At 40.3% G+C, this 16,398-nt stretch overlaps 1 protein-coding gene across 1 annotated transcript in view; it reads right to left on the bottom strand.

The window, feature by feature from the left end:
* Positions 1–10,626: 10,626 nt before the first annotated feature.
* Positions 10,627–16,398, bottom strand: part of PLXNB2 (plexin B2) — a 174,053-nt gene continuing 168,281 nt past the window's right edge. Inside the window, exons 37-38 of the mRNA XM_053942941.1 lie at positions 15,300–15,374; positions 10,627–12,506 (exon numbers count right to left, since the gene is read on the bottom strand). Of these exons, the coding sequence (XP_053798916.1) occupies positions 12,402–12,506; positions 15,300–15,374 (180 nt within the window). The 3' untranslated portion in view covers positions 10,627–12,401. The remainder of the gene's footprint in view (positions 12,507–15,299; positions 15,375–16,398) is intronic.

Raw genomic sequence — 16,398 nt, 5'->3', positions numbered from 1 at the left:
TCTCGTGGCTGAGAAGGGAACATGAAATTGCAAAGGGGAGAGAAACAAATGAAACCATTCTGCTCCTCTGAGCTGGAGATCAAGCTTGTCACATCGAACAGCATCCTAAGACTCAGGATATTTTGTGTTTTCCTAAAGTTCCAGTTTCTAGAACTGAGAAGTGAGCCCTTGCAGTTTTACTGAGCACCTAGAAAAAGTAGAGGACATTTCAAGGTTTAGGGCCTAGAGAGCAAATACTGCCAAATCCTCTGTTTCATAGTTTTCACTTTTTCATTCCTTGCTCCTGGAGTAGTTGGTCAAACTGGCCACCATAAGTGTGTTTTTACCTCCTGAAACACTAATGATGGAATACACAGTTCAGATAAACCTGTGGTGAACATGAGACATGTTGTCTCCTGGTTTTAAGCTCTCTTTTTACCTGGTGACAGTGAGGATCTGTGGACACACATTTGTGCATTACTGTTCTAGCGATTTATCCCTGAGGAGAGAAGATGAGGAACGTGACGTGTCCCACGTCTGAAGGGTCATTAGTGCAGCAACCTCCATGTTCTGATTTTAATGATGAATGTGTTTGACCTGAGTCATACAAAATCTGCTTTAAAAATTCATATTTCCTTTTTCTTCCTGCTCCCAGAGGCTCAGTGTACTTTTTGAAAAATTACTCACTTCTCTCCAAGACCACTTGATATTCAAACAGCTGAACTACTGCTTTTAACCAATGGTTTATTGAAAGATTTCCCTCCAGCCTTGCTAGCTCTTTTGGGCAAACACCTTTTCTGCCTTGCCTTGCAGATGCATTTATAAGTCCCATCAAAGAACCCAAGCAAAAGATTTCAAGATAAGTCTTGTCAAGCAGCAGAGGTGAACTTTAGGTTGACATCAAAGTCAGGCCAGAAGTGTGTCAGGCCAGTCAGGCCAATGCCCTGGTGTGCAGAGGGTAACATGTCCTGGGCCAGCCCAAGCATGGTGCAGCTGTCTTTTCATGCTGTGTGTGCAGCAAAACCACCCAGCTGAAGGAAATGCATGCTGATACAGTACAGCTAATGGCACTGGAGGGGGTGGGCCTTTTGGCTCCTTTGGGTTATATTGTTGTTTTAAATAGATGCTTAGGCAATTTTTATATTCTAAACAATGACAGCTGGAGACAAAAAGCTGCTGTGAGTATGTCTGAGAGCTAGTGTGAAAAAGCTGTGATCACACAAAGAAAATTTTATGCCTTGTTACTTCTTAGAATGGTTAGAAGTGGACAAGGTTTATGTTGATCACAAATATTCATAGATTTTGCTGTCTTTCCTGCAATACCACTATCTACATTTGCTTCTGGAAAATATTCGAGATGCATGGCAGGGATGTTAAATTTTAACTAAGCTCGCTCTTTCATGATATAGCTGTTCTCTTTCTCATTTATGTCTTGAGTAAGTGTTGATAAATGTTCACATTTGCAGTAAAATTCAGCAGTAAAATTCAGTTTCATCTTGGTTTTGCAGTGACCATATCTGAGCAGAAACTATTAATATTGATCATCACAATTTAATTCAAAGCAGAGAGCAAAACGCAGGGATGTTAAAGCCTTGGGCAATTGTCATAATTTACTGTTAAGGAGAAAACTTTATGGTTAGCTGCCTGGATTAAAAATCCCTAAGAGTTTTCCACAGGCAAGTTTCATTAAAGGCATGCGGTATAGTTAAATGTAGTTATACAGCACTTCCTCCTCACATATATAGTTACATGTACATTTATGTATCTGTAAAATCAAATTTCCTTGCTTCTGTTAAATAACATTTTATATAATTTGAAAAAAAAAAAAACAACTTTAAAATACCATATAATTCTTTGTATCACTTATGTTGTATTTTTATAATATTTTCTGTTTCCTTCAACTCAACCAAATGCTTTCTCCTCAAAAAAAATCCCCCAAACCAAATCCAGAAGGACCAGTCAGCTTTGTTCCTGTCATCATGTCTGCTTGGAAACATTTATCCAATCATAGTCAGTTTTGCTCCATGGCAATATTTAACTCAGCTTGAGAAAACCAGTTTGATGGCCTCAAACACCAGTTTGGTGCTGTGAGCTGGGGTGAGGCTTGCCTTGCTGCCTGGGTATCTCTATCTGGGGCACTCAGCTGGCCTGTGAGACAGGGACTGTCCCGGGAGAGGGAGCACAGGTTTCCCTGCTGCCACATCCTGGAACATGGCAGTGCTCAGCCTGGACTGTGGTGTGTGGTGATGAGTTTTGTCAGGGCTATGCAAGCCGGAGCTGACACCAGCCCAGAGAGGCTGAGCCCTGTAAATGGTCTGGGAGGGAGGCACAGTGCAGTTCTTTGCTCTCTTCCTGAGGTGGCACTGCGTGTCCTGCAGGCCTTTGCTCATAGCTGGGGCATGCATGGGACCCCTGTTTGTGAGGATCAAGGATCTGTTTGTGCATCATTGTGTGCTTGGTGCGGTAGAATGAAAGGTGTGACTTCTGCAGTTCAGGCAGGGGTGCCCAGGTTAAACATCAGCTTAGTGAGGAGCACAGCCAGAGCCCTGGGGGCTGCAGCAGGGCAGTGGATGTGGCCAGAGAAGAGCTGCATTCGTCCCTAGGCAGCAGCGAGCTCTGTGCTGCAGGTGGTCATGTCCTCTGGATGTCCTCTGGGAATACACCCTTCACCTACAGGTGTATGTCCACAACATTTTAGGCAAGTATAGATGGTGGCAAAGTTACACTCTTTAACTTGTTACAGGCTGGCAGAGTTACATTGTACCCACATTTACAGGATGGGTCAGCGTACATGCTGAGAAACTCTAAAAACCAGGCCTCACATATCTGTTTCATAGATGCTAAATCTCCATAGTTTGCAGACTGCAACTTGGGCAAACATATTTTCAACAAAAAGCTGTATATATTTAAGCACAGACAAGAGTTTTTCTTTGAATGATAGATTTTGGACACATATCACCCTTGCCAGGCTGGTTTTTCCCATCTCCACTTTGTGACTGAATTTTTTTTTCTCTACAAAGTCATAGAAAATTGTAGCATGGAGATAGCAATTTAGCTGGATAAATTTTAATTTTTCTGTACGTAGAACTGCCAGCAGGTTAGATTTAGGATCCAAGGATCTGGGATCTCAAGTTCTATTCTCAGCCATGCAATTGACTTGTGCTCTAAATTAAGGCAAGTCGGTTTTGCCTTCATTTTTTATTTTTTCATTTTTTTGTTGCATCAACAGGAACAGGATACAACCTCACAGATCTTCATTAGCGTTTTGTGAAACATTTCAAGGTTTTTGGATGAAGACAGGAGTCATTCCATATGATAATCCTGATGTCTAATAGCCAGCTCAGGGATTGCCAACCTTCTGTGTGCAGAGCAGGCACTCAGGCCATGGAATCAACCTGATAAATGGTCTGCTTGATTTCCTTCTCTCCCTACCTCAGCCACCTGCATCAACCTCCAGTTTCCTCTCTTGTGCTGATCATGTTAAAGCACTAGCTGTATTGATTTTAGAGCAAATAGAATTGATTTTAGAGTAAATCTCCTGGATATTGCAGGAGAGATTCAGAGTCCATTTAAATGACTAGGGACCCCTGATATGCTTCATTAGATCCAGGGCAAGCAGGGGCAACATCTGCAGCATAGTAATAACCAGATCAAAGCTCCTGCTATGTTAACACATAAGACCACGTTGAAAAGGGAATGCAGATGGACCTGATCCCATCCATTCACCAGCTTCTTTATTGCTTAGTCATTTGGGTGTATTTATTTTCTCATTACAGACATGGGTGATATGGCTGATAGCTGTGTTGTGTGATATGATAGCTGTGTTTGTGTCACATTATTGAATCTTAGAGAGCAAAGTACCCAGTAGTTCTAATGAGAACAGAATTCAACTCCATTTGGAGAAATAAAATACTCTGGATTGCAAGGCAAGAAAGTAAAGGAATTTAGTAAAGGAATTTCCTGTAGTAAAAAAAAAAAACTACCAAGAAAAAAAAACAGCAAAACCAGTCATGGTGAAGTGGCACAAAAAATTAAACTATCTGGGTTTGTTATCAAGGAATGCAGATGTCTGTTTTTTTTTTTTTTTTTTTTTTTTTTTTTTTTTTCCCATGCAGACAGCCCATAACAAAGCCCAGCTATACATTGCTGGAATAACAGTGTCTACATCAATAACAGAATAACAGTGTCTGCCTCTGTGGAGAAACTTGTAAACAGAGGAGAGTTACTGGGAAGTTTGGGAAAAAACTACTATAACATTCAGCTCTTGTGGAGCATAGTGTGACTATGAATATGATACACCTCTGGGTGCAGCCATTCATCAGTGAAGCTGAAAAGGTCTCATAGCTTTAAGAAAAAAAGAGAAAGGGGGCAGGAAACATATTTCCTTAAAATTTTAACATGTTCCTTTTCATTACTGCAGGAGCACCACAATGGTAAGAGCTTTAGAAATGCAGGTACTTCACAGATCTACCTGTGCACCACAGACTTTCTAATATGGCCATTGACATTCAAACTTGTGTTTCCCAGAGCTGTTGGTAACTGCAAAGAGTGGGTGTGAACTGGGTTTCTAACAGCATTTTTAGATTAGGTTCAATTTATACCTCTGGAGTTCAGAGCTGAATCTGACCTTTGAGGTTTCTTTATTCCTCTTAGCATTGTTCTGCATTGTTTTGATTTTCTGTACTCCAAATTAGTATTTCAACAAGCTGTTTCATCTGGGTGCTCCTAACAACTGGCCCTGTAAGTCACTTATGTCTCTAGACCCATGGCTGGGAGCTGAGACCACTGTGAGGGGTGTCTGGGCATGACAGTGGCTCTTGGTGCCAGCTGTACTGCTCAGCACTGGACATAGAGAGCAGGACCATGCTTGACCAAGGTCTCCCTATTGTGCCATGTGCATGACCAGCCATACAGATGCAGTTTCACTGTATCAATGCTGCAGCAAACTCAGTGAAACAATGCTGCCTGCACCAGGCCATGGTGCAGTTCATATCAACCTCAGATCATTGGTAATCAAAAAAAAGATGGAGATATTGGAGGCATCTAATGACTGTCCCACCTGAGAGTCAGTCTGCCTTGTGGCTTCCTTGCATGTCAGCAAGGTAGAAAATGGTGCATTCACAGTGATCCCAGCTAAGGAGAATGTCCTACAGGTTACTTTTGCAGCAGCCAGTGTTCAGAGCAGCTCCTGGTCTTGAGGGCTACATGCCTGTCAAGTCAACTCAAAGCTTGGCAAAGCTCAGAGATCTGATCCAGTCCCTGGCCTTATGACTCAGGCTTCACAATGAACTTGTCTTAGGGTTTGCCACCTGCTGGCAGGAGGCTAAAATTAGCATCCTTTCCCAGCAGATAGTTAACAGAAATTTTTTGGCTGCAGACATGCCAATTGGGTCATCACTAGTGGAGCAAATCTTCTGATGAGAATCTTAAATCACCTGTCTGAGAGCAGTTTGACTTAAACAGGAGCTAACCAAAGCCCAGCGTGTAATTCATTAGACTCAATCAGTTCCTAGAAAACCACAGGAGCCATTAGCCCTTAGCTACCCCAGCAGGTGGGGAAATAGCCATAAGGGCCCTGTGTGTAGGGCAAAGCCACCAGCCCAGCTGGCGATCCCTAGCTTACTCCAAGCAGCACATGGGTGCAGGCCCACAAAGAGGAACTGGTTAAAAGTTTAAAATTAATAATTCAGTGCTCCTTTGATTTGTTTTAACTACTGCAGAATGTGTGTCCTGCCACATTACTTCAACCTTGGAATAAAGTACAAATAGATGTGATTCAGACTCTAAATATTTAAAGCCAGAATCTAATCTTAGATACATTGTATGTGCTGTCATCTCAAAAATCTGCTAAAGAGAGACAATGATGGACAGCACAGATTGAAATGAAATTCAAGCTCTGTATTAAAAAACTTGCCCTGCTAGTTGACATGAATGATTAACCACAAAGAAACTTATGTCTGTCAGTGACAGCAGTGTTCAAGTGTTCTTTGTCATCACTGTCTTCGTTAACTTTAGAAAAGAATAGTCCAAAACCACCTCACAGGGAAAGGACGTCACATCCCCTTTCTCCCTGTTTTCTTAAAGAGATGCAGCTAAACTATTAACTGTTTCCAGTTAAATGCCAAACAAAACATTTCTAATCTTCCTTTCACTGAAAAGAAAGATAAAATCAGAACCGTAACTTAAAGCAAAAGCTATAATAGTACTTGGGCAGTTACAGGCTCTTACTATAGATAGGCAGGTCAAAGCAATCAGCATATGAATCTTCACACACAGCCAGCAAACCCATAACTTGACACAACTCTCTACCGAATATTATTCTAAGAGGAGTAAGCTCACCAGGGCATGACCCTATTAAATACCAAACCTGTAGTTCCAAAATAGCACAAAACCTAGATGGATGATCTCATCTCCAGCAGTAATGTGCCAGAATACAAATAGAGGATTGTCACTGCTTCAAGTGCACAAGGAAACAAAATAAGGCCATGTTAAAAAAAAAGGGTGGAATATACATTGACAGCTGAGCAGAAGAACCTGCTGCTGCTGAAAATGATGGCAGTCTTTCTGTACCCTTTGCTGGACATTAAGGCCTCATTATGGGACTTTTGGATATCATAACCGTGTGGCAGCCTACCAAGACAAACTTCAGTCCAGTAAAAGAAGCAACAGGGCTAAACACCCACACCAAGCAAATGAGCTGTGGAAATCTAGCCTCATCTAAAGGTGAAATGATGTTAGTATCTATGTCACTTTCGAGTTTAGGGCTAACATAGTGCAGCCACCAGTCCAGGGTAGAGTGCTGCAGAGTTCAGGTGGAGTTCAGACCAACTAAGAAGGACCATTCATACATCAGAAGTGAATGTATGCACATCAGATGTGAATAGTAATGTATGTGTAGAGTACATTATTAACAAAATAAAAGTCTTTTACCTTAGACAGATGGAGATGTTTTATGTTTCAGTAAGGTTGTCTGCTCTAGCACAAAAAAATCCACTTCTATAATTTTCCAATGAGATGAGCCTGGGAGGGTCTGAATGCCCACGGGGCGCTTTGGGGATGAAAATTGCATGATTAATCCAGGCAGTGATTGTGTGTTTACTTCCTTGGGCTTTCAGAGGAATAAAAGTGGTTCAGAAAGTGCCACTGAAACACAAGGTGAAAACCCACATGAAGGAGGATCACATGGAGGAGGATGAGGAAAGCAGCCAGACCCATGATAATAGTATTCCAAATAACATCCTGGAGGCAGTTTTATAATTGTGAGCATTGCCACGGACCTAGATGTAGCTGCAGGAAACATGGATTTGGGTTTGTTTTAAATCCCATGGATTGGCGTCCAGGCTCTGCAACCAGCAAGTATGATCTCTTACTGAATAGGAGCATAGCCACAGGAGAGAAAAGATTAAGGGCATCAAAAGAATACATTTTTTCATTTCACTCCTTTCTTATTACAGTAGATTAAAAGAAAAAAGTGAGTTTTGTTCAACATTCAATTTTGAGAACAATTAAATAAGCCAAAAACATTGTTCAGAATTAGAGCACTGAATAAAGGATTTCAAAAACACAGTGTGAGGTTCATGGTGGGATTTTTATTTCCTTTTAAAATGAGCCATATACATCTGTATGAGATCTATTGTCCTCTGTCCCACTGAAGAAATAGTTTCTTTCTGAAGTGTCCAATCTGTTAAGACACATAGGTTCTTTAAAAGCTTAAAAAAAGAAGGAAAGCACTCAAACTCTCTTCTGGTTCAGATGGCAATTATCTGAGAAGCAGCAGAGAAACAGGAATACATGGGTAAATGAAACAGCTTTTGATGGCCTAGCAATGAATGACAGTAGGATTTGTCCTATTTGGTAATGACATGCAGCAGCAAGCAGTATGCACCGGCAAGACAGAAGTCAGCCCTGACTGTCTGGTACAACAGCAGTGATCTTTCACAGCATAGATGGTTATTACAAGCCTGCACAGGGGAAACCACTTTATTCTCTAATGGATGGAGAAATGTTCCTTGATACTGAGGCAAAAGGGGACACCATTTAAAGAAAACAAAACCTTTGAAAACTTCCTTGTAACTGTGGGTCTGGAAAGTCTCTTTTCCTTCTGTTCTGCAGGAACTGTCAAACACCAAGAATTCCACCATCACTTTTGGGCCTCATCAAGACAAACGCTAACAAAAGAGGGAGGCTAAAAGACCAAATCTAGTTTACAATTCCAGCTTTCAAACTCATCATTCATCAACTGAAGGAGGGTTTCTCAAAATAAAAAAACACAGACTAGGTATGTAGAGTCTGAGAAAAAAACCCCACTGATCATTATAGCTTGTGTGCTGCTATCATTCATTCTCCAGGGAATCCTGTGCTCCAGGCAGATCTGGCAAAACAGACAACTAAGAGAGGAGCTTTGTGTGATGGAGAACCTGGAATGCTTCAGGCGCAGAGTTTGACTGTATTGAGCTTGTGTTGAGGGCTGAAAGCAAGTCACAAGGGCAACAGTGCTTATGTTTCCATTGCATCAACTCTAGTGACTGGAAGTGCCAAATTTCAGCTCCTCTGAGTGTAAGGCAGAATAACACAGGACTTAAGTCAATGGTTGGTAGAAAAATGGTAGGTAGACATCTTCCTTTAAACCTCTGAAGCTGACTGTCTTACTGCTCTGAACGGTATCTCTAGACAGTGATAAAAAGGAAAAAAAAAAACAATTTTCTCTGTAAGTTTTTTCTAAGAGAAGACAACAGACTTGGGAAAAGTCTTAACCAATCTTTGCTCAAGATCAAATTCTTTAGAAAGGAACTCCTCAGAGAACTGTTACACCACATGGTTATGTGCATATGGGAATCCTGACTAGAACAATTATCAGGATAAATAGAGGTTTTGGAACCCTAGGAAGCATGTAAAAGAGGTGTTTCCCTATCAGATTCAGAGATTGGGGTTTTTTAGGCCATGTACGTACATATCATCAAGGCCATACTATAGCTGAAAATGGTTGTGTTACTTATAAGGCTGGAGAACCTGGAATGGTAAAGTACTGGCCACAAAAACTCATCAGTGCTGGCTGAATTACAAACTCAGAGCCATTTTAAGTCTTTATGCAGCTGGCTAAAAATCCTCTCATGTTACAACAGTTTGTGAATTTGTGAATTACAGTTTGAATTTCTGAATTCCCTGTATGGTTTTGTTTATAGTGATGACTCTGTTTATTTTCAAAAGGTTACCAGAAAGGCCAACTTTAGAGAGTGCATGTAAATACAGCTCGGACTCAGCAGGCTGAGAAATGTATCCAACACAGCAGGGTGCAGAAGGGGGTAGGGTGTAACAGTCTGATCAGAGAAGTCATCTTCAGGAAACATGAATGCCTCACATATGTGAGCTAGTCGAGGTCCTCTCCACCCATAACCACTTGCTTATAAATCTATAGCATACAGAGAGCAGCAAAAAGATCAAGTAAGGTGTCAGAGGGAAACCTGGCACTAAGGAATAGAGAGTGAATTCCTGGCCAGAGACAAAGAAACCCCGTTCCTGTTCAGCTGGGTGAGTTACTACATATCAAACAAGCAGGCACAGGGACCTTGTCCTATCCTAAGAGATCTCTCTTTGGTCTGGGAGATGTCTAAGCAAAGGAACTTCGCTCACAGCTGCTGCTATGGAGTAAAGTGATTGCAGTTTGGCAGCCAGAGGTTCTTGTGCTTTAAGAAGTGCCACTTAGAGGAGCTGCGGAAGGGGTGAAAAGGAGGGAGACCCCCAGTGAGCTTGATCCTTTTATCTTGTAGATGAACCAGGTGTCAGGAGCAGCAGAAACCAAGTGAGGAGCATGAAAGTTTTAAGAATCAGATTGCTAAAATGTAATGAAAACTGAAGACAAAAACTAAGCCTGAACAAAACAGAGCACCAGAGTGGAAAAACAAGCACTGGAGAAGCTTAGCCAAAAGGGGAAATAATAAAATAAACGAGCTCAGTTCTTCAATTCAAATTCCAACTTTGTGCTTTCAGGACAGGGGACTTGAAGAAATTGAAGAGCTGGCATTAAGTTTCTTTGTAGCTGCAGCTGCTCAGAGGCAGAGTTATCTGCCACTGTGTTCCCTGGCAGGCGGCACTGCAGCGCTGATAGCCTACAAATTTCCCAGGATGTGAGAAAAGGGCACCAAGAATAACTAATGGATCCATGATGAACTGGCACATGCCAGCAGACACACACGCCAGTTGCCTCACAGGTAGGATCCAGCTAGAGCACTGCTGCATCCCACAGCTGTAGCCTGCAACTGATCTGTGTCAAGTCACTGGTGATGGGGAACATATAATTTTCCCTCTGAAAGCCCTACTTCCTCAAGCAGGGCTTTCTGGTCTCTCTGGAGAGATGCTGCTGAGACTGTATTTTAATTTGCTTTCAGGTCCCAAGATACATCAGGCAAGAAGACCTCTCTCTGGTATGTTGCACTACATCCTTGCTTCTCCAGAGTACTGTCATTTTTCAGAGCAAATGCCAATAAAAAGGGCACGATGTCAGGCATTCCATCTGCAGGATGTGCGGCGCTCCTCCATTCCCAACCACAGACTGATGGACGCTGCTGCTCCATCACTCCCAGAGGGGGCATTACAAATCCTTTCAACACCCATCCCCCCCAGTTTCAGTAAAGATCCACTGACACTTGGTGGAAAAAAACAACATTGTATTTGATTTACAATTAACAGGATTTACAAATAATGAAAAAGAAACAGATTAGCCATGAAATTAGGATGCCTTTGTAGATGAGAGAATAACTGGCAAAACACCTTGCTGTAGAAGTCGTATAGCTCAGTCCTAAACAGTATAAAATAAGTTACAGCCCAGGCAGGTTCAGGAATGATTATAGACAAATGCAAGAAGTCGAGTACAAAGCAAACAAAAAAAATGCTCACAGCCTACTGGGCAGGAAACCAGTTCTGGTGAGGCTTTTGATTTTCAGAAACTGAAGGAAAGGCCCACTGACAAATACTAGGAAATTTTCAAAACGGGAGAGAAAAAAATATCAACAGACAGTAATAGTCAGTGTGTGACAACCTACCAGGCAGGGAGAGCAGGCGGCAGACACTGCATTAGCTTGCTGAGAGTCAGCAGAGTCCGGGTGCTTGGCAGGACAATGAACGAAGGAGTACAGATGGCAGCACTTCATTAAAATGCTACTTTACTGCCAAAAACTTGCAAGACAAAGAGAAGTAAAGTTCTCTGATGTGCAATAGAGCAATATAAGAAGACGTACCTAACTTTTTGATTTGTACGGCGCTTACCTATATTGTAAACACACACTTTCTGACAAGTTATTTCAATTTTCTTTGCTATGGATTATAGTGTGTATTCAATCAAATGCAGCATTCCAAGGCTCAAAACTGACTGAGTGGTTTTCAATAGATGGGTATATGATTTTTCCAATATCATAGTAGTATTTTACATCACAGATACAATAAAAACAAGTGATGGTATTTCTAGGACAGTTCCAAGATTCAAATAAAAAATCATCAGAACCATTCTAAAATAGGGTATTATACATAATCATGTTAAACAGCACACTCTTGGCAAGCAGCTAATTACAAGCATTCTGCTGGTCATGTTTTTCACACAAAAGTCATTCAATAGCACATAAATACTTATTTTTCTGATCTGCTTCTTTTTACAAAACCATTCATCAGATTCACAGAATTAGTACAAGTAAGGCACATTAGCATATATCATAAAACTCACAATAATAACAAAGAGTTTTAAAGTTTTAAGGACTGATTCCTTCTTTGCAGTGATTTCTGAACCGAACAAGACTTCATCAGTAGAACTCTTCTACATTGACATTACTCTTATTTCTCTCACAGCCAACTGTGGTGGGTGCATCACCATTGAGATAAATAATTAAATTTAGAACCATGTGTGGTAGCAAATCCCATTTTTAGATCTTGCAGAGAAATCGGACACTTTGTTCGCTATGTTCATTATAAGCAGAGACCAAGTTTTAGAGCTCTATGGAAGTCAATTTCCAGTTATCAAAATAAAAGGGGATATTGCATGTGTCTCTGAGTATGTTATTGTTTTCTTAGTACAAATATTGCTTAAGGTAGAAAGGATGCTATAGTATTGAATTTACTTGCATAATGAATTCTAAATGCTGATGTCTCAGATTCTACTAAATCAAATGAACGATAGGTTTTTCTTCTTCCACCCCCCACCCTGCCCCCAACCAAAGGACTCTTTCCCACAGAAGATTCATTTACACACAACACAGCTTTTAATTAGAAGCATAATTTACAGTAAAAATTCTTTACATTACACCTCTGCTATCAAAAAACATGAAATCTTTCATTTAAAGTTGTAATTATACATTAAAAAATAGAACACTATTTCCTTAACAGGAAGAATGAATTTGAACATCTTCAGATCAGATTTCTTTATTGCGGCTTTTGAGTCAAAGGTCAGTCACTTTATTCTCTAGCGCAGCTGCTATTTGCTGTAAACGGAAGGCAAGCTGCATTTTTTGTGCAGCTGGATCCTCTTCAAGTGCATTTATAATCTGGAAAATATAAACACAGAAAGTTTAGAATAATTTAGCTTAAAATGTATAACATAGTTCTGAGACCAAGTGTTTGATACTACTTTGCTTGTAAAGTGTCTTTTGCATTCACTCTGTACCAAAGTCTATCTATTAGGCCTCATGGTCTGTTTTTTCACAAAGACAGTAAAAATGATTGTCTCTGTTACTCAGTTGCTGTAGTGTTTCCCATTATGTTGGGATACAAGCAAATTAATAGGTAGTACTTTATTTTGTAAAATATTACATTCCAAGATAGAGCAGGCAGGGGAAGAATTTCCTTAGAGCTATTTAAGAAAGAGTGCTTTTACATACAGTGCACCCTACAAAGCTTAAGGGTCATTTTCCATCAGTAATTATATCCCATCTCCAGGAGCTGTAGTTATGAGCAGCTCCTGGGTGGTCCATGCACAGCATGTGGTAAGACAACGGAAGGTCTCCTGTGTCTGTAGGCAATATGAGGAATAAAGTCAGCAGCTCCCTTTTGGCTCTCGCCAAGAAGTGCCAAGACTCTGACCCAGCACAACACAGTTCAGGAAAGCAAATAGTTCCTCAGAGGAGCCCTCAGAATCCCACAGCCTCTGCTGTATAGAATATATATAAGAGGATATGACTCTTAAGACACAAGGGATTTGAAAACAAGAGCCAGTAAAGGTCAGCTGTTATGAGAAGGCTTTTCTTCAAATAGAGTTTTTAGGGCTTCCCAGATCAAATTCAAAAGATTTTGAAAGGTTTTCATTTCCACCATCCTTTAGGAAAACTTTCCCACCAGCTATTAGATTTCTCCATTAGAAAAATGTGTTATGTGACAAAACCATTCCTTTTCTACAACTGGCTTTATTAATATAAGTCTGACAGTGTAATCAAGCAGAAACCTTTAGCACGGTTTAAATACTATATAAACTTGCAAGTACAAAGATGGAAAAAATGGAGTTTGCCTGTCACTACCTGTGGTTCTTATTACTTCTTGAACATCACTGACAATGGAGATTAATGTAGTCAGAATCAATCTAGCCAATAATTTCACTTTGAAGGGCTGGTACACTGTTTGCATTTCCAACACTGGAGTAAATTTGTTTAGAAATAATTATTTTAATGAATTTGTTTTTAAAGTGTGAAAATATTTTTACAAGACAGACTTAATAAACACTTATTGCAGTATTTAAACTGGGCCTGATTTAATTTGATATTGTTTCCTTAATTTAAACAATTATATCTAGCTGTAACTCCTCAAATCTAGACTAAATGATTCATGATTATGTCTACTGGTGAATATATCCTTCATATAAATGTGGACAATTAGAATGTACCCACTTAGTCATTGTCAAGCCCTGCAGAGATGCAGAATGTACAGCACATGCTGGGAGCCACTGTGTCAGTAATAAAGACAAGGGCAGCTGCAAAATGTTCCAATTTATGCAAATTAAAACATTTTCATGGAAAATAAATAAGCTTGATTAATTTTACTGAATGGTTTTTGACAAGTTATCTCCACAATTCTGAATTAGCAGCCTTTTCATCAGATGCACCTCGTTGTTACACAGTGATGTACAGGGAAGGGAAGAGCTGCAGCTACGTACTGGGGTGTGCTGGCCTGTCACTGATGAAGTCCCACAGGCTGGTGGCTCTGCCTGAGGTGTGGATGAATACGGGATTTACAGTTCAGCTGTCATTCAGGGTCCTCGAGTGTTTTTGTAAGAGGTCAAACTACGGACATATTTGGGAAGGTGCTGAAAGCCAGCTTAGTACTGGCAATGAGGGGTGAGGGAATGCCATGGGGTTGGCCTACATTCCTCTGTCTACTTCTCCCGCTGACCGTCATTGCAAGACTTCTCAGGGTGATTTGAATTTCCTGCTTGCATCTGTTTAAAAGCTGTGACAGGGTGGCTGCTCCTGTATAAAGCAGCTGCAGTGAGGATGCAACTCACTGTCTTTAGTGCTAAATGTAAGTGAAAACATGAGCTGTGCTGAGGTGCAAGACTAAGCGAATAGAGCTCACATGTACTGTGCTCCTTTTTGATTCAGCATCTGTTCTTAATTGCTTTAATTCTGAGAGTTTTCTGGAGGCATTCATTTCCATGGAAACGTTTGAATAAAAGTTTCCTTCTCTCTTTTTGTCTTCAGATTAAGTCTGGAGAGCCATAGCCACAGCCCAGCTACTCTGGGTTATTCTTTGTCCCCCTTTCCACAGGGTGTGAAAAACCAAAGAAACTTTTTAAACTGAAGCTGTGAGCCTGCTTTTGAATCAGGCTACATTCAACAGTTACTCTGGTTTACCGTAGGCAGGCACTTCACTTGGCATGGCAAAACAGGGATGGTACCACGCACAGAAGTTTAAGGAGCATTTTAACTAATAAAAAGGTCATGGCTCCAATTCCTACAAGCAAACAATTTTTCCTAATAAAAAAGCACACTTGCTTGAAACCTGATATAGCTCTGATGACTTTTTGCTTGGTGACATTGTTATGTACTTATTAGGATGGTAGAACTGAAGAGAAATTATTTTTTAAGTCTATTTCTCTTTCAGATCTTGATAAACTATCCATTAAACTATCCTTACCAAAACCAGATAGCCATAATGAAATTGTTCATTTATAAGGACATTATCTTGACCAGTGTAATTGCCAAGCAGGGTATATGACTGCAAGGATTTTGTTCAGCATTGCTTTTACCTGATTTTTCAGTGAAATCCAGAAGCCACTTCTTTAGACTAGTGTTAGCTTTCTTAACCTTTTATCATTGATATTAAAGCCTGAAACAAAAGCCATAACTTACCTCATCATAGTATTTGTTAGTGTACTGGTAGAGTTGGTGTAGAGCCACAAGGGTGTTTAAGGAATCAGTATGTGCCTGTTAACACAAGCAGGCACCAAACATGTCAAAATAGGATCACACACAACTGAAACTTATGCACATGCACAACTGTTGGGTACAATTGACAAGATTTCCAAATGCAAGCTCTGTGTTTGACTTTTGTTAAATGTCACTCGGGGCAGAGAAAAAGAGTGAGAAAACTTTTCTTTGGGAATTTTTAGATCAAGATTTTCCCTCTGGTATTTTTCCAGCCTGCCCACAACTCTTAACATTGGAGTTGGAAGATATTTTGAACTCTGAACGTCAAACCACAGGCTACAACTCAAACATCTGCTAGCAGCATGGGTGTGAAAAGCTAAAGCATTTACTCAGTACAATCTACATATTGTTGAGATATTAAGCCCCTTCTCCAGCTCTTTTTACATCCTGGAAATTATTCACACCCCACTATAGCAAAGGTGTAACTCCTCAATATCATGAACACATGTACATTTTGAAAAAAACACCTGAAACATGAAGATAGAAAGGTAGGTGTGGGGGGGGGGCACATAGTGAGGAGAGAGAGAGAGAGAGAAAGGACTTCAAAGGAAACAGGAAATAACCCTTCCATTACCTTATCTTCCCCTTGCCTCTACACATATGACCTATTTAGTGAATGTGCTCTACCTGTCTGAACAGATGTTCTTCACTCAAATGTGTAGGATTCAAGTTTCTAGCTATGCCTTTAGTCTTTTAAGTTAGTTAAGAAAATGAAGAATTGCAAAATATTGCTACTGGCATAAATGATTACCCTAGGGATAAAGAAGCAGAGAAACATCCATCTTCCCTTGCTCTTTAAAAGTCGCTTTTAGAGGTGGTCAAAATCTGCAGTGTTCAATCACTCCTTCCATATTAATTTTGATCATAATTTATAATGAAAATAGAAAGGAAGAACATATCCTGCTGATATTAAAACATTATATTGAATTTACTTTTAATCACCAAACATTCTAATTTTATATACATCTCAATTTATGAAATAAATAAAGTGAACTGTGAAATGAAATGTCACTGCAGATGA

Source organism: Vidua chalybeata, chromosome 5 (genome assembly GCF_026979565.1).
Source record: "Vidua chalybeata isolate OUT-0048 chromosome 5, bVidCha1 merged haplotype, whole genome shotgun sequence".
Taxonomy (NCBI): Eukaryota; Metazoa; Chordata; class Aves; order Passeriformes; family Viduidae; genus Vidua; species Vidua chalybeata.
This window is presented reverse-complemented; position numbering and strand designations above follow the sequence as displayed.